The 19176-nt window shown below is 40.2% G+C and overlaps 1 protein-coding gene across 4 annotated transcripts in view; it reads right to left on the reverse strand.

Annotated features, from left to right (window-relative positions):
* inpp5jb (inositol polyphosphate-5-phosphatase Jb) overlaps window positions 1-19176 on the reverse strand; it is a 57421-nt gene that overhangs the window by 29560 nt on the left and 8685 nt on the right. For 3 of the 4 annotated variants that reach the window (XM_073951684.1, XM_073951683.1, XM_073951682.1), the window contains one exon: window positions 633-1079. In XM_073951684.1, the coding sequence (XP_073807785.1) occupies window positions 633-1072 (440 nt within the window). In that variant the 5' untranslated portion in view covers window positions 1073-1079. Of the gene's footprint in view, window positions 1-632; window positions 1080-12661; window positions 13225-19176 lie in introns of those variants that run through there. The other variant, XM_002662195.8, reaches the window with a different exon arrangement.

The raw sequence follows: 19176 nt of genomic DNA on the forward strand, positions 1-19176 counted from the left end.
TAAAAAAAAAAAGCAGTAAATTACCATAAATTACCGGTCAGAATTTACCACTAAATAAAAAAATGCAGTAAATTACCATAAATTACCGGTCAGAATTTACCACTAAATAAAAAAATGCAGTAAATTACCATAAATTACCGGTCAGAATTTACCATTAAATAAAAAAGGGCTGTAAATTAATATAAATTACCGGTCCGAATTTACCACTAAATAAAAAAATGCAGTAAATTACCATAAATTACCAGTCCGAATTTACCACTAAATAAAAAAGGGCTGTAAAGTAATATAAATTACCGGTCCGAATTTACCACTAAATAAAAAAGTGCTGTAAATTACCATAAATTACCGGAATGGTTTTACCAGTGAAATTAAAAATGTACAGTAAATTTGTGTAAAATTTCTAAAATAGTTTTACTGGTGAATTAAAAAGGCCCTGTTTCTCCTTCAGGAAAATTGCTGGAGCATATTTTCCAGTACATTAAAAATGGCTTGTTCAAACACAATCACTGGAAAAGTTTGGATGTATGAAAGCTGCTATGGACCCTTTTTACAAGAAAGTTTTTTTTTGTAAAACACATGAACATTTATATGTATTAAATACTAAATGAAATGAAAAATAAATGAAGTGCTACCTGAAGTCTTCTGCCACCTGCGGCTGTGTGTCTGCGGTGCCGGCAACAGAAAGAGCGCGCTGCGGGTGAACCACTGACTCTGTAGACGGAGGCTTATATGATGGAGCCTGAGGAAGCGATGCAGCCCTCATGGAAATATGGCTCCGAGCCACAGAAGCATGTCCCGAAAGCTTCAGCGCAGCCGGAGGTGCATGAACTCTGAGCTGAGCCTGAGCTTCAGCGTTCGGTTCATCATGGCTGCTGGGTTTTGGAGACTCTGGAGGTTTGGGCTCTGAGACGTCGATGGATCCTTCGACTCGCGGGCTCCTCTGGGGCCGCCGTGGTCTGGCCGGAGCCGACGGGACTGCAGGAGGAGATGCTTCTGATGGTGCTTTTGGTGGTGTAGACGAGGCCAGATCATTGCTTTTGGACTCACTTTGAATCTGCTGCTCTGCTTCCATCCTTTACCTAGAGCGAATAAAACACAACTGTAGATCAGCCAGAATGTGCAATTCAACTGTAAATCACTCTGGATTATGTAATTTGGCTAATATTTATTAGTAAAGAGGAACTAGAAGCACTTGAGAAATGCTGCAGTTATGCAACTGAAAAGTCTACAGAGTTTTATTTTTGTTATGAATCACTAAAGGTTTATTGTTTATGCTCAGCAGGCATAATAATTAAAATAATAATAATTAATATATTTATTTATTTATTCATTCATTTTCTTGTCGGCTTAGTCCCTTTATTAATCCGGGGTCGCCACAGCGGAATGAACCGCCAACTTATACAGCAAGTTTTTACGCAGCAGATGCCCTTCCAGCCGCAACCCATCTCTGGGAAACATCCACACACACTCACACACACACTCATACACTACGGACTATTTAGACTACCCAATTCACCTGCAGCATGTCTTTGGACTGTGGGAGAAACCGGAGCACCCGGAGGAAACCCACGTGAAGGCAGGGAGAACATGCAAACTCCACATAGAAACGCCAACTGAGCCGAGGCTCGAACCAGCGACCTTCTTGCTGTGAGGCGACAGCACTGCCTACTGTGCCACTGCGTCGCCCCTTTATTTATTTATTTATTCATTAATTTTCCTTTGGCTTAGCACCTTTATTCATCAGAGGTCACCTGGAATGAATCACCAACTTATCCAGCAAATGTTTTACGCAGTGGATGCCCTTCCAGCTGCAACCCAGTACTGTGAAACACCTATACACACACTCATTCACACACATACACTATGTCCAATTTAGTTAATCCAATTCCCCTTTAGCGCATGGGTTTGGACTGTGGGGGAAACCGGAGCACCCGGAGGAAACCCACGCCAACACGGGGGGAACATGCAAACTCCACATAGAAATGCCAACTGACCCAGCCGAGACTCGAACCAGTGACCTTCTTGCAGTGAGGCGAATGTGCTAACCGCTGAGCCACCGTGTCACCCAGTCTTTGTTGTCACATGATCCTTCAGAAATCAGTCTAGTATAAGGATGTGATTAAACATTTCTTCTTTTAGTAAATGTTGAAATGTTGCCTAAAATCTGTGTGGAAATGTTTTGTTGTCGCTACTGTTGTAACGAATAGAAACGTTTTTATTTCGCAAAATGAATAATAGGGGTGTCAAAATTAATTGTTTTTTCGGTGCACCGCGATGCAGACGCGGACAATTCGGTATCGGTTCAGTAATAATCATAACCGGTTATTATGTAGTGACGTCATTTATCTCCTATGCGCTCTGTCGGGAGGGAGGTGAGCGCCGGTATTTACAACACACAGGAGCCAACTCAGGGCCGGCCCGTGGCATAAGCAGTATAGGCAAATGCTAAGGGCGCTGTCAGGGCCGGAGCAAGCTGAACTGCCGCTCTAGGCAGAGGACGATCACGCCACCCTCAACCCCAATGTGAAAACGAAAGTGACCGGTTATGAAAATGAAGTGAGGTGTCGCGGACCTCTTTTCCGGCGCACTACGCGCGGATATAACTGAGGACGTGCGGGTGCTGAAGGAGGGAGGGAGGTGTCGAGGACACTGCGCTCTCTATTCTGCCGCCCTATGCGCAGATATAACTGAGGACACGCGGGTGCTGATGGAGGTGTCGCTGACGCCCCCCCTCTCTATTCTGTCGTCTATGCGCGAATATATCTAAGGACGCGGGTGGTAAGGGAGGTGTCGTGGACATAACTGAGGACGCGGGTGGTAAGGGAGGTGTCGTGGTGTCGCGGTTCAGTTGATTTTGTTTTCGATATTCCAGACAAATTCAGTTATAGTGGCAATAACTCAAAACCTCTTCCCTAAAACATCTAAAGTGTGTTTCCTACACAAAGACAAAGCTGGTTATGTTTCACAGCTGTCTTTTTCTTATCTTTTTCGCTCGATATTACAAGCAATGCTCCCTTTAAGTCCTTGCAATATGCGTTTAGCCAGGAGAGCTCGCGCTGAGTGGAGCTCTCAGTAAGGGACCGTCGGAAAAGTGCCTCTTTTTTTTCTTTTTTCTTCGTTTTTTTTTTTTTTGCTCCGCTCAGCGCGAGCTCTCCCGGCTAAACACATATTGAGAGGGCTTAAGTATGTGTGTTTGTTTGTGTGTGTGTGTGTGTTTGATGCTGTCTATGTTTGTGTATGTTTGTGAATGAGAGACAGTGTGGTGCTGTGTGTCTGTGTGTTTATACAGACAGCTTGTTATAGCCTCCCCCTAAAATATAACACTGTGTGTGGAAAGAATCGTCAATGCACCGTGATGCACCAAGTTATCGAATTGAACCGAATCGATGGCATGATAATCGTAACCGAACCGAACTGTGAGACCAGTATAGGTTCACACCTCTAATGAAAATGCCTTGTAACATTCTAAATGTATTTACTGAAATGTTACTGATTGATGTACCTTTGCTGAATAACTCAGATTTAAACTTCAGCATTTTTTTAATTTTTCATTTCAGCAATAATCTCCCATAATGTGTTGTATATATTATTACGGTACATTTTTATTTACTATACAGTTAAAGTCAGAATTATTAGCCCCTCTGTGTATTTTTCTCCAATTTCTGTTTAATGAATAGAAGACTTTTTTCAACACATTTTTAAGCAATAACTTATTGTTAATAACTGATTAATTTTCTCTTTTTCATGATGACAGCATATAATATCAGACTAGATATTGTTCAAGATACTAGTATTCAGCTTAAAGTGACATTTAAAGGCTAAACTAGGATAATTAGGCAAGTCATTGTATAACAGTGGTTTGTTCTGTAGACTATCAAAAATAAATATTGCTTAAGGTGGCTAATAATACTGAGCTTAAAATGGCTTTCTAGCTAAAATAAAACATATAAGACTTTCTCCAGAAGAGAAAAAATATTATAGGAAACACTGTGAAAATTTCCTGAATCTGTTAAACGTCATTTTGGAAATATTTGAAAAAGAAAGGAATGAAAATATCACAGGAAGGCGAATAATTTTGACTTTTACTACTATGCTTAAGCAGATATTGACTCGATTCATATTTCACTGATATGGCAGATTAAGGGTTAAACACACGAGAGAAACTCTTTCAAGGTGATGGGTTTCATCTGTAGCTCGCGGCGCTTCTATTCTAGTTTGAGCTGTAAAATGACAGATGACAAGCTGGACAAAAACTAGTGCAGACAACAGACACAGCTGTGAACGCACAGAACACACTGCATAGAGAGTTTACAGCATTTCTCAAAAACACACCTCGCTTCGATGAGAACAGAAAAAAATGACCAAATGCTACTGTCTACTATACTTTGCACACATAAGCCTATTTCACACATACAGACCTTTTCGGAAAATTACCGGCAATTTTCCGGAAAGGTGTGTATGTGTGAACAGGTCCTTTTTGAAAATACCGGTAAATTCGTTCTAGCTATTTTCCGGAAAGAGAAGTTGTAACAGTACCGGCAATTTGCCGGAATGCTGCGCTGTGTGAACGCAGAAGGAAGATTTCCGGAATAAGCGCGTGCACGCCTAGAACGTGCTGACGTAAGACTTCTGCTTTAGCCAATCACAACAGTCAGACGCATTTACGTCCGCGCGGTTTGTGAGAATAAAAACCTTTGAATATTTTTCCAGACACATTTAGCTGCTAGAAGTTAGGCAGATCACGTTTATATGTTCTTCTTAATGCAAACTGTGCAAATAATCATCGATAAGATGCTTATGATAAGCCGATGTTTGTTTACCTTCAAGCTTTGCGTGTGCCCATGAAACAGCCTGTGAGCGCCTGCACACGCACATATTATGAACATCTCGACATGTGAATATGATCCTGTGAAAGTTGTTTACAATATTGATCATCAAAAGAGTTTGCAATTTAGTCAAATGTTTACAAATACAAGCGCAGCCGTTTAAAGCTCATTTCTGGTGAATGATGTCAGAATTTACCGGTATTTTGGAATGGATGTGTGAATGCTCTTTTCCGGAAAAATTCCGTAACGTCCTCGCCTGTGTGAACAGCGCTTTTTTCAATATACCGGTAAAGTCGTTCCGTAGATTTTCCGGATATTTACCGGTATCACTGTGTGAAAGGGGCTTATATAGACTCATTAAGTTTAAAGGTCTAGTTTTTTAGATGTTAGTATAAGTAGTCTTCAAGGATATCTAAGCAAAACACTGACAAAATTAGTGTTTAGTAGATATAAAACCAACATAAAGCTTGTAGTTTGTCACTTCCACCAAAGAGCACAGAATCACCAAGAGGCGACACTCTTGTTTTTGTTTGGGATACAACCACTAGATGCCGCTAGTGTCAGGCGGTGGCCATTTTGGAATGAAAACTCCAATAGAACAACAGCATAAGTCTATAGCTGCGTCCCAAATCGCATACTTATGCACTATTCTTCGCCATTTTGTAGTATAAATAGTGTAAGTAGTGTGTTCACACTGAAAACTCTAAAAACATTAAGTGCACTTTAATTACCCGGATGATGCACTCATTCAGCCGGTTAAATGAAGTGTGTAATGATGGACACTTCACGCACTCAACGACCGCAGGTTTGCTTACGTAGCGGAAGGGGCGGAGCTATCGGGCACACACGTTGAATAACTTTATTTATTTTGGATGGTAAAAGCAAAGTTCTACTATGAGAGTGATTATAGCGCCTCCCGATGGTGAATGGGGCAATACTCACGGCAGGTATTATTTGATAATTCGGTTGTTTATTTCACTGATTTGGCAACCGTCAAACGTCATCAGGGAAACGGTTTGAATTTCCGCTTAGTAAAAAAACATTAGTGTGCCAACACTACATACATATACTATCCTGTTGAGTGTGTAAGTGCATAAGTACATAGTGCATGAGTGCATAGTGTATAGTGTGCCATTTGGGACGCAGCTTGTAAAATAAGCTATTTAAAGTGCTGATGATTGTCATAGTAAGTGTTGTATTATCGTCTTTCAAGTTGTATCTCAGCTTTAATACGCTTTTTAAATAAATAAATAAATAACAAAGCAGCTTCTTGCCATCGCGACAGCAATGAGATCCAATGGACGGCCGATCACTTTCACTCCAAAATGGCGAAATCGCGGGGATGCTGCTGGGCGCTGCTGTTGCAATGGAACGTTCTGTTAAGTGTCGCCTCTTGGTCATTCTAAGCTCTTTACTTCCACCTAATGCCTAGTTCACACTAGAGGATTTTAAGCCTGATTTGAGCCTGATTTGGAAGTTAACGAGCTCGCCGACAGATCGGGCTGTGATCGGTAAAAAATCTGCGGGTGCTCGGCGCTCGCCGCTCTTTATGTGTGAACTACTGAGCAACGCATCAACGAGGCTCGCTGACGCGTCGCCGACACCTCGCAGACGGAAATCCAACATTCAGCATGCTAAATATTCCAGAGCAGTCAGCCGACTCAACCCCACGTGTGGTCAGATGTAGTGACGAGCTGCAGCCAATGAGAGAGCAGATCAGCATGAGCTGAATGGCTGTGTGTTCAGGAGCTCAGCAGAAACATCTGTGATTGGTCAGAATGGGCATCGGTGCACTCGCTTCATTCTGCATTAGCACAGACATGAGAGTAGGCTATATTAACAGTGGAACTAGAATTCTGTAACTATTAGAATTACCTTACGGCTCATTCTGATCGTTCTCATATGAAACGCCATATTGTCACAACATATTTACATTCAAAGCTATTATTAAGATATTAAAATTAAGCTTTGAATGTCTGGCATCATATTTAATGACAACGTTACCCTAAAAATATAACATTTTTTTTGGTAATACAGCCTATAAATATGTAGTTAACATACTAAAACACTTAAAGGTCTTGGCTTTCATTTTCACTTTCAAACAGGAGCTATTTCACGGCACAGAATATGCTGTTTTGAAAGATATCTGAAGTAAATTGATGTTTTTGCCATCAGAAAGTTTTGTTTATGTTAGCAGGAAGTTGCCAGGCAAGAAAATGCACACATATTTAAAGTCACAGTAAAAAGTATCAGACATGCATGCAGTCATTAAGACCAATATGGTAATTTAAGGCAGAAATGCTCAGTTCTTTACTGTTTTGTAATAAATAAAATAACAATGTCAGAAAGAAATACACTGATAGTTAGATAACGGCAGGGTGTTATAAATATGTTAGTTTTATTTCAAAGAGTTATAAAATTACAAAAATTAAAAACTCTCTGTGTATCTATCCACTGGAACCTTGCAGATGAGTGATTAATCCGCTCATAAATCAGCTGATTTGACGATGTTTTTAAATGCTTTCTCCAAAGCTTGAAACGCTGTCAGTGATGTCATCAGCACACAAGCAGCCAATAGTGTTCAGCTTTTTTCTGACGACTCCTCCCTCAAATTTTCATTGGCTGTGGTTTGGAAGCTTGAATGAGCTGATGGGGAATGAGATGTTGTCAGATCATGTAGTGTGTGACCCCCCTCTTGTGGATCGTTCACGGAGTGTTGCGTAGTGTGAACACCTCAGAGATTAAAAGACACAAAGTCATGTAGTGTGAACAGCACAGCGATCTGCTGATGTTTAAAATCCTGTAGTGTGAACTAGGCTTAAATGGATCAACGGTTTTGTTCACGTCACCTCATACTTCAGTTTCTCAGCAAATCTTCAGACCAATCAAATGCTCTCTAGTATCTGACAAGCCCCGCCTTCTTCAAGACGCTTGCTTTTCATTTCATGCGCTTGTTCTAAATCTGTGAACTGGCAGAACTGTGATGAAACAAAACGCTATTGGCTGCTTTTTTTAAAGGGGAGGAGTCACACTATGGCCCGCTCTCTCTTTGTTTCTAAGTTGAGTTTATGCCAAACATCGCATAAAAAAACGCACATTACAAAGCACTTCACGGCACCTTTAACGGACAGTTCACCCAAAAACTCACCCTCCATTTCTCTCAAACCTGTTTCAGTTACTATCTTCTGTTGGACAGAAATGAAGATAGTTTGAAGAATGTTAAAAACGGGTAACCATTGACTCCCATAGAATTTATTTTGTTTTATTTTTATGTTTGTCTTGTTTGGGTTTTTACCAAAATCTGGTTCAACTTCATGTCAACAGCTCCTTTAGGAATATTATTCGCAGGTAAAAACACCACGTGTTTAATACTTAATTAATTCCCTGCTGAAATATATCAAATGATATATTAAAATGTAAAACATACACTTGACCCCGAACAAAACGCTAAGATGTTGTGACAAAATCATCCAGCAGCCGGCTTTCAGAGATTCAGACAGTCGAGCGTCAGTGTATTTGCACAGCAAACACGCTTTTCACCTCGCTGTGCAGTTTCTCCCTGCCTGACCGGCTTCCTCTGTATTGACAAGATTGTTACAGTCAAGCACACGACGAGACGCTCTTGCTTATCGGTGTTGAATAACGCAGATCATGTGACCCGCAGGAGAGGAAAGAGACAAAAATACAGACTCCACCTAGCAATGACCCCGCATGGAATGAGTCATTGTGGGTGCATTTGAATATGCGCACACACACACACACACACACACACACATGCAATTCCTGCAGTGATTGTGCATACTGTATATAATGCATTTGAATATGTGTGTTTATTTTGGGTTTAATTTGCATGGACAGACTTTGAGTTCGGTATGATGATGCATTTCAGGCTGGAGCAGAATACTGAGTAGGGGCGGGGTTTATATTTTAGCCCCACCTCTCATCTTTCACTCAAAGCAAACTAAAAAGAGAGGTTTGGCTAAACAATTCATCCAATCCAAATTACAACCATAGACCATTACCGGACGGCACGGTAGCTCAGTGGTTAGCACTGTCGCCTTATAGTAAGAAGGTCTCTGGTTCAAGTCCCAGCTGGGTCAGTTGGCATTTCTGTGTGGAGTGTGCATGTTCTCCCTGTGTTGGCGTGGGTTTCCTCCACAGTCCAAACACATGCACTATAGGGGAATTGATGTGTGTGTGTGAATAAGTGAGTATGGGTGTTTCCCAGTACTGGTTTGCAGCTGGAAGAGCATCCCCTGCGTAAAACATATGCCAAAATTGTTGGCGGTTCATTCTGCAGTGGCAGCCCCAGATAAATAAGGGACTAAGCTGAAGGAAAATGAATGAATGAATATTAAAGTCAAGCAAAGATAAAAGAGAAATAAGCAATGCTTTATAGCTGGAACGGGAGATTGGCATCATGGATGTGCAGCCGACAAATCTGCAGCGACTGTGTGATGCTATCATGTCAATATGGAGCAAAATCTCTGAGGAATATTTCCAGCACCTTCTTGAATCTGCGCCACGAAGGATTAAGGCAGTTCTGAATGCAAAAGTGGGTCCAACCCGGTACTAGTAAGGTGTACCTAATAAAGTGGCCGCTGAGTGGAAAATAACACTGCACATTGTTCACTGTATAAATTACATTAATTACATTAATTTCCTCTCTTGATACTCTCTTGTTCCAGCCTTCAAAACATGCAAATGATAAACTTTCACTCGGTGACGCAAATAAAACAGCTTGTCAACAATATTTCATGTTGCATTACATTAACCTCAGGCAAGACTCAGTGTCTGCGGCTCATTAGTTCACTAGAGAAATGAACTCCGAAGTGCACTTCGCTATATATGTTCACTATATTATTAGCATGTACACTCACTGACCATTTTATTTGAGACACCTTACTAGTAGCGGGTTGGACCACCTTTTGCCTTCAGAACTGGCTTAATCCTTCATGGTATAGATTCAACAAGCTACTGGAAATATTCCACAGAGATTTTGCTCCATATTGACATGATAGCATCACACAGTTGCTGCAGATTTGTCTGCTGCACATCCATGATGCCAATCTCCCACATGCCAAAGATGCTCTATTGGATTGAGAACTGGTGACTGTGGAGGCCATTTGAGTACAGTGAACTCATTGTCATGTTCAAGAAACCAGTCTGAGATGATTCACGCTTTGACATGGTGCGTAATATTGCTAGAAGTAGTCATGAGGAGATGGGTACACTTGGTCATAAAGAAATGGACATGGTCAGGAACAATACTCAGGCAGGCTGTGACATTGGCACAATGCTCAATTGGTACTAATGGGCCCAAAGTGTGCCAATGAAATATCAGAAAATATTTGAGTTACTGTTGCCTTTCTATCAGCTGGAACCAGTCTGGCCATTTTCCTCTGACCTCTGGCATCAACAAGGCATTTGCGCCCACAGAACTGCCGCTCGCTGGATATTTCACACCATTCTCTGTAAACCCTAGAGATGGTTGTGCGTGAAAATCCCAGTAGATCAGCAGTTTCTGAAATACTCAGAGCAGCCCGTCTGACACCAACAACCATGCGACGTTCAAAGTCCCTTAAATCTCCTTTCTTCCTCATTCTGATGCTCGCTTTGAACTGAAGCAGATCGTCTTGACCATGTTTACATGCCTAAATGTATTGAGTTGCTGCCATGTGATTGGCTGATTAGAAATTTGTGTAAACAACCAGTTGGACAGGTGTACCTAATAAAGTGGCCAGTGAGTGTACATTAGACACCCTCTAACAAAATGCTAGGTTGTATTAACCCAACGTCGGATCATGTATGGACAAACCCAACAGCTGGGTTTTTAAAACATGTAATTTAATGGGTTTGTCCAATATTCGACCCAATGTTTGGTTAACAGGGCACTTTTTAGAGCGTACTTTACGTAACCCGTCCCACATTTTTAATGTATAATGAATAAATTTATCTTGAAATTATTTAAAAAAAAAACTTTGTAAATTATTTAATTTGCAAAACATTTTAAAAGCAACACTTTACAGTAAGAGTTTAACCATTTTTAACAATCTAACAATAACATGCACGGTGCGTAATATATTATTATTCATTCATTCATTCATTCATTTTCTTGATGGATTAGTCCCTTTATTAACCCGGGGTCGCCACAGCAGAATGAACCGTCAACTTATCCAGCACGTTTTTATGCAGCGGATGCCCTTCCAGCCGCAACCCATCTCTGGGAAACGTCCACACACACTCATTCACACAACGGACAATTAAGCCTACCCAATTCACCTGTACCGCATGTCTTTGGACTTGTGGGGGAAACTGGAGCACCCGGAAGAAACCCACGCGAACGCAGGGAGAACATGCAAACTCCACACAGAAACGTCAACTGACCCAGCTGAGACTCGAACCAGCGTCTCCAATATAGTATTAAACGGTACATATAAAATGCTGGGTTATTTTAAACCCATGTTGGGCCAAATTTGGACAATTGTTTCAGTAAAATTTTAATTACACTTTTCTAACCCACAGGTGGTTTTTTAGAGTGTAGCATTGTTGATTGTTTGTTAATTTCAGTAAAATGACATTGTTATGCAGGTTCACAACGCATCAAAAGAAGATCCCAAAAATGACACTAGATTCCTATTATGTAAAAATCCCTTCTATAAGGGGTTTAGACACAGTTGTGTGGCAGGAGTGTGTGACTCTAATCGTAAACATTAATTAATTCAATTGTTTTATAATCGAACTTGACAAAAACAGTCAACTTAAACTCTTTCGCTGCATCACCATTAGAGTTTTAAATCTGCCACTATGCTGACACACAGGCATTTGTAGCTCCGCCCTCTTTTGAAAAAGAGCACAGTCTAATTTGAATTTAAAGCGACAGTCATCAAAACAACACAATTTGGGTCAAAGCCTAAAAGACACAGATTCAAAGAGTGTTATTTAAAATATTTGTGCAGTATTTTGAGTTGAAACTTCACACACACACACTAGAGACACCAGAGACTTATTTTACAGCTTGCAAAAAGTGGCATAATAGCTCTCCTTTAAGCAATGTAATGCTTACTTGTGTCCCCTCATGTTGTAAGTGACTTTGGAAATAAAGATAGATGCATGTTAGGCTCGCTGATGTGCTGAGCGTGGAGAGCTGTATAATTGGAGAAGCCTGAAAAACTAGTGGTTTGTGGGGGTGGATGAGACTCAATCACTCCACAGCGACTGACTGAACCACACTTATGCTGTCAAGCCATTGTAAAGTCTAATTAAAATCAGTCCAAATTGCTCAGCTGACAACATATGCTGCTGCATTGTTGCATCACCGCTTCTAATATACAATATAAGGTCCAAATAATATTCGAACACTTTTAAGCCATGGTGATGTATTCACTTGAGGTCAGACCTCTGAGGAAACGCTGAAGGTCACCTTACAATAATATGCACAGTGACCTACTTGTGTTTGTTTGACTGGAGTAAGAAGAAGCTTTTAAAGCATTAAATATCTGATAGCGTTAATTACACTGCAAGCCTGTCTGCCATGACCTTTCAGCCACAGATACACAAATGCACATGCATTTCTCTTTCAAACACACACACACACACATACACACAAACTGACTAATTTCCCATGCATATGTTAATAACCGCAAACATTTGAGTAGTCTCAAGGCAAAAAAAGCAACATGTAAACACTAAATGCACTTTGAATTATACAGGATAATATAATGTAAACACTGCACGCTATGACAGTAATCATAACAATGTATTAATCACTGATTTGTGCATGCACAAAATCCACTTTTAAGCCATTTCAGCGCTTGCATTAGTACATTTCTTACCCAATTTCCTCGATAAGCACAGGCAGCAGAGAACTGATGGTATTTTGAAAGGAGATCCGATGTGCACCGCTGGAAACCAGGCTTACTGATACAGAAATTCGCGTTCAGGCATCAAAATATCTCATCATCATGCGACAATATTGCTTGATGTTATTGATGTAAAAACGCGTTCACACTAACAGACACATTAGAGCTCGTGTTCCTCTAACAGAGAAGGACCTTGAGGTTTAAAGACGCTGGCGTCGCTGGAGGCAGGTGCATTTCATGTGCAGATGTGTGGCGGGGTCTTTGCGTGTATTTGATCCGCAGAGAGTGCGAGGCGAGCGGTCACTGCTGTCCTTCAGCGCCGCTGCTCCGCTTCATTATTGCAGAAGAGCTGCTGGCGGTGCTTTCGTCAGAGATTTAATCGGCACGTAACGCTCCTGTCACATGGTGTTCCGCCGAAGCTAACATATATGTGTGTATTATATTTGCATTTCCAACAGCTCGAGCTTGCCAGCCACCAAAGCGCTTTAGCAGTTAGCATGTGCTTCTCGGCGTTATTTCTGTGTAAATGAAATGCCGCATGAGAACGCGGTGTCGTTGTCATGACAATCAGCGCGTATCTTTTTTATTATTTTTTTTACACTTATAGACTTTATTATATCAAAGCGTGTAAAATACAGCACATTAAAGGTATTAAAACTGAATGAAAGCAGTAAAATAGACACAATCACAATATTAAGATACTGAAAAATGCTGGATTCTGCTGATAAACCAGCATATGCTGGTAAGGTATGCTGGTCTAAATTTGGGCCATGACCAGCACTGAGATCAGCATTGAAACCAGCACATTGACCAGCATCGAAACCAGCCTTTAGACTATTAAAAACCAGCAAGACCAGCACTGAGACCTGCATTAAAACCAGCAAGACCAGCTTTGAAGCCAGTAAGACCAGCACTGAGACCGGCAATAAAACTAGCAAGACCAGCACTGAGGCATTAAAACCAGCAAGATTAGCGTTGACCAGCATTAAAACCAGCTTTGAGACCAGCATTGAAACCAGCAAGACATGAGAATAGTGTTGACCAGCATCAAAACCAGCAAGACCAGCATTAGACCAGCATTAAAACCAGCAACTCCAGCTGTGGGACCAGCTAAACCAGGATTAAAAGCAGCAAGACCAGCTCTAAGACTAGCTTAACCAGGATTGAAATCAGCAAGACCAGCACTGAGACCATCTTAACCAGGATTGAAACAGCAAGACCACCACTGAGACCACCACTGAAACCAACAGGTTTAGCACTGAGACCAGTATTGACCAGCATCAAAACAAGCAAGACTAGCATTTAAAAGACCAGCACTGAGACCAGCATTGAACCAGCAATATCAGCATTGAAACCAGAAAGACCCGTATTTTGACCAGGATTGAAACCAGCAAGACCAGCTCTGAGACCAGCATTGAAACCAGCAAGACCAGCACTGAGACCAGCTAAACCAGCATTAAAACCACCGAGACCAGCACTGAGACAATCATTGAAACCAACAGGACCAGCACTTTGACCCGTGTTGACCAGCATCAAAACAAGCAAGACCAGCATTGAGACCAGCATTGAAACCAGCAAGAGCAGCTCTGAGACCAGCTAAACCAGGATTAAAACCAGCAAGACCAGCCATGAGACCAGTGTTAAAACCAGCAAGATTAACTGTAAGTCCAGCTTAACCAGAATTGAAACCAGCAAGACCAGCATTGAGACCAGCTAAACCAGCATTGAAACTAGCAAGACCACCACTGAGACCAGCTTTGAAACAAACAAGATTAGCACTGAGACCAGCGTTGACCAGCATCAAAAAAAGCAAGACCAGCATTTAAAAGACCAACACTGAGACCAGCATTGAACCAGCAATATCAGCATTGAAACCAGCAAGACCCGTATTTTGACCAGGATTGAAACCAGCAAGACCAGCTCTGAGACCAGCATTGAAACCAGCAAGACCAGCACTGAGACCAGCATTTAAAATACCAGCTCTGAGACCAGCAAGATCACCACAGAGACCAGCATTGAAAGCAGCAAGAGCAGCTCTGAGACCAGCTAAACCAAGGTTGAAACCAGCAAGACCAACATTGAGACCAGAAAAAAATAAATTTTTCAAGAAATGGGTTGGTCCATATTTAATCCAATGAATCCAATGTTGGGTTACAATGCTCTTTCAATGCCAATTTAAAGTCAAGTGGTCAATTGTCAAACATTAGGTCAGCGTGAAATCAAAATGTACAATGTTTATTTTGCTAGCTAGTGCACTTTTTTTAAGTGAACAATTAATATGTGCAAATTAAGTGAGGAAAAATTGTTTTGGTAATCTTCAGTCAATGAGCATTTGCATCAGTTTGACCAGCCTGATCTCACGAGAAAATGTAAGTATTTTACGTTTTGTCAGTTTAGTTGCTAATTCGTACGAATTCTTACGAGTTCAGTCGAACAAAATTGTACAATTTTAAAAAGAAGGCGTGGCACCTAACCCCACCCCTAAACCCAACTATCATTGGGGGATGAGCAAATCGTACTAAATTGTACAAATTAGATCGTACGAATTCATACAAATTAGCTACTAAATGAAAAAGTTACGAATTGCTGTGATTGTGTTGGTTTGACGGCTTCAGCCACAATATTCCTAACCATGCCCCTCTTACTGTTAGTTTGCCATGGGGAAATAAGGGATTTTCTAAACTATATGGCGTTTGAAATCTGTGTATTACTTAGTATTGAAACAAGCGTAAGGGATAGCATAGATTCCTTTGGCTTTTGATTGATTAAATAACAAGTTATTTTCTCACAAGAGCTGTTTATTCTGTGTAGTGACGCCTCTCCTTCATTTACCTCTATTGAAACAAAACAGCCTCTGGTCTCCTTTCTCATGTACTGGCTTTAGCATTAGCGGTTACACATTTACAGCTAATAATTTCCAGTGTGTCACCTATTGGTTTAGAAGAAATGATGCACAAATGAAAGCCCCGCCCCCTACTTAGTATTTTGTTTTAGTTGGAAGCACATCAACATACTGAAATAAAAGTCTCGGCAGCGTTGGGTTAAATATTGACAATCCCAACATTGTGTTGTTCTAATGGTTTCCACCACAGATGCCATTAACCATTACAAACCAGTACGTTTAAATGGTTTCTTCTAGTGTGCTTTGGGATGTTGTTTATGGGATTTAATGGTTTTAACATCCCCCCAGCAGAATACCACAACCACAAAGGCCATTTTAGTTTCCATTAAAACTAATAATCAATACAATTATAACCAATTCTCTGAGGGCTTGGAGACAGAAATCTAAAAAAAGGTGGAGGCTGAGATGACCTACAGTATCCGCTGTGTTCCGTCCACCTACTTTTATAAATAATATGTGAATGTTTATTTAAGTACCATACCGTTTGTAAAGTAACATGTTCAGTCTTTTAGATATCTTACAGTGTATATGAAAGACTTTGTTTACCAAAAAAGATGGACCACAAGGATTAGGATTAAGTCTAGAGATGTGGTCCCTCCTGCTGACAACTGTTAAAATAAATTAGAGTTAAAATACAGTGTTCAAAGTGCTGTTGCTTTAAGACACCAGGTGGCAAAACTACATGTAGTGCTCCACAATGCCATTATATGTGAAGAGCAGGTAATCGGGGTTGGCAGGTGAACGTAGGGCTGGGTTAACAGTGTTTGTCTGACCTTCTGTAAGGATCTAAACCAGTTAATAATAATAATAATAATAATGATAAATTTTATTTAAAGGCGCCTTTCTTACCATACAATCAACAAGAGCAATAAAACAACAAGATAAATAATAAAATATACACAGCAATAGTGCAAATAAAATTAAAATTAAGTATTTAATGAACCCAAATAGTTTATTGACAAGCTTGGAAACCCATTTTACAGTTCATTGACAACCCCCCCATACATTCACTATTCACAACATGCTACAGTCCACTTGAATGAGTGAATGAAAGCAGATGAGTGAATAAATGGATGCTGGAATGGAATTAAATGGATGCTGTTTTGTTTGTGTTTTGGTCAGACCCTGTGATAGTTATTTAACACTTAGCGAGCTGTGTATTAGTAATGAAACAAAACATTTTGATTTCTGTACATGTAAAATGTACATGTACATGTAAGTGTTACTCTAAATGTTAAATAATCATTTATTTAGAAACGTAGGATTCCGCGGGAGGCGCCATCTTGTGTTCAGACGCGGGAATTAATTTGGCGCGCAAACTCATATATGGGTATTTTCGGTATTGTCTAGCCGTTTAGTGTACATCGGTTGTAGTTGTTGCAGTGAATTGTGAGATAGATTAAGTGCACTTTAGAATGTCCACTATGGATTCAGACACCACTACTAATAGTTGCCCCCTTAAATAAAGCACTATTTAACGGTATAGCCTAGGGGTGACTTCAGATAAAACCTCATCATTAAAAATTACTAGTTCACATTTATAAAAACAAAATAATAAATCATTAAAATCATGAACACACCATCTTTCAAACAGAAATTAATAGTTTTCCCTCCCTGTGTTGGCGTGGGTTTCCTTTGGGTGCCCCGGTTTCCGCCACAGTCCAAACCCTGCTGAAAAATACAGCTTAAACCAGCCTAGGCTGGTTGGCTGGTTTTAGCTGGTCGACCAGCCTGGTTTTAGAGGGGTTTTGGCCACTTCCAGGCTGGTTTCCAACCAGTTCCAGCTTGGTCTTAGCTGGTCAGGCTGGAAAGTGACCAGCTAAAACCAGCTTGACCATCCTGGTTTAAGCTGGACAGAGCTGGTTTTGGGTGGGTTCCCAGCGTGCCTAGACTGGTCAAGCAGGTTTTAACTGGTCATCTCCCAGCCTGTCCAGCTAAAACCAGGCTGGAAACTAGCCTGGAAGTGGCCAAAACCCCTCTAAAACCAGGCTGGTCGACCAGCTAAAACCAGCCAACCTGGCTGGTCTAAGCTGGATGTTTTAGCAGGGAACACATGCGCAATAGTGGATTTGATGAATATTAGCCATATGATTGTGTGTGTGATTGGGTATTCACCCTCAAAATACATGCTGGTATAGTTGGTGGTTCATTCCCATGTGGCGACCCTTTAAATAAGGGACTAAGCCAAAGGAAAAAGAATGAATAAATGAATTTCATTCAATACAATACATTTTGGTCTTAGTTTCCATAAGAATTGTAGGTACTTTACCAAAAAATAAATATATAAATATATGATTGTAGCATATTTTGTGGTTTATATATCAGTAGAAAGGGCACGATTTGAATAAGGTGGGATATTTGTGGGTTTGTGGAGTGATTATGTAAGCTGAACTGCCACTGGTTAGAGAGGCACACTCTTTCACACTCTGCTGCACAGTGGACTCAAGTCAAACAGACGCAGAATAAAGGAATATTCCTGTATTTCAGTTCTGTCACTCAAAACAAAATAAGAGTTCTACATATTACTCTATTTCATAACAGGTTTCGCCTTTTTTAAAGTAGGTGAATATATTCCAATAAGAAGATCAGAAGAAATATGGACAGCTGAGAAAATACTCAAAAATATGACATTCAGATAGCCCAGAAAGTGTTTGTTTTATATTTTTGTCTGCTTGCTTTACAAAGGACTATAATTAATTTGTCACATATTCAAAAACGCTTTAAAGGATAGTTCATCTAAAAACAGGAATTTACTTTAAATCTTTATTTACTTTTCAATTTTTATGAATTTCTACTAATTCAAAATAATATATTCTAAAGCAGGGGTGTCAAACTCAATTCCTGGAGGGCCGAAGCCCTGCACTGTATAGTTCCAACCCTGCTCCAACACACTTACCTGTAGGTTTCAAACAAGCCTGAAGGACTCAATTAGTTTGATCAGGTGTGTTTAATTAGGGTTGGAACTAATGTGCAGAGCTGCGGCCCTTTTGGAACTGGGTTTGACACCTGTGAACTAAAGAATTTGGGAAAAAACAGTCAGAATTTTTGTTCCTACTATGGATGTCCGTGGCTGCTTTTCCCCCAAATTCTTTAGACGTTACATTCTTGGGGGAACTATCCTTTTGACTAGGGTTAGGATCAGAGTTTAACTGACCACATTTATTAATATATAGTTGAAGTCAGAATTTTTAGCCCCCCTGAATTATTTTTTCCTCAACTTCTGTTTATCGGACAGCAGATTTTTTTTCAACACATTTCTAAACATGAGTTTTAATAAATCATTTCTAATAACCGACTTATTTTTATCTTTGCCATGATGACAGTAAATAATATTTGACTAGATATTTTTCAAGACACTTACAGCTTAAAGTGACATTTAAAGGCTTAACTAGGTAAACTAGGCAGGTTAGGGTAATATAGGCAAGTTATTGTATATTGATGGTTTGTTCTGTAGATTATCGAGAAAAAATATAGCTTAAGGGGCTAATAATATTGACCTTAAAATGGTGTTAAAAAAATTAATAACTACTTTTATTCTAGCTGAATTAAAAGAAACAAGACTTTCTCCAGAAGAAAAAATATTATC

The sequence above is a fragment of the Danio rerio genome, chromosome 5 (genome assembly GCF_049306965.1).
Source record: "Danio rerio strain Tuebingen ecotype United States chromosome 5, GRCz12tu, whole genome shotgun sequence".
Lineage (NCBI taxonomy): Eukaryota > Metazoa > Chordata > Actinopteri > Cypriniformes > Danionidae > Danio > Danio rerio.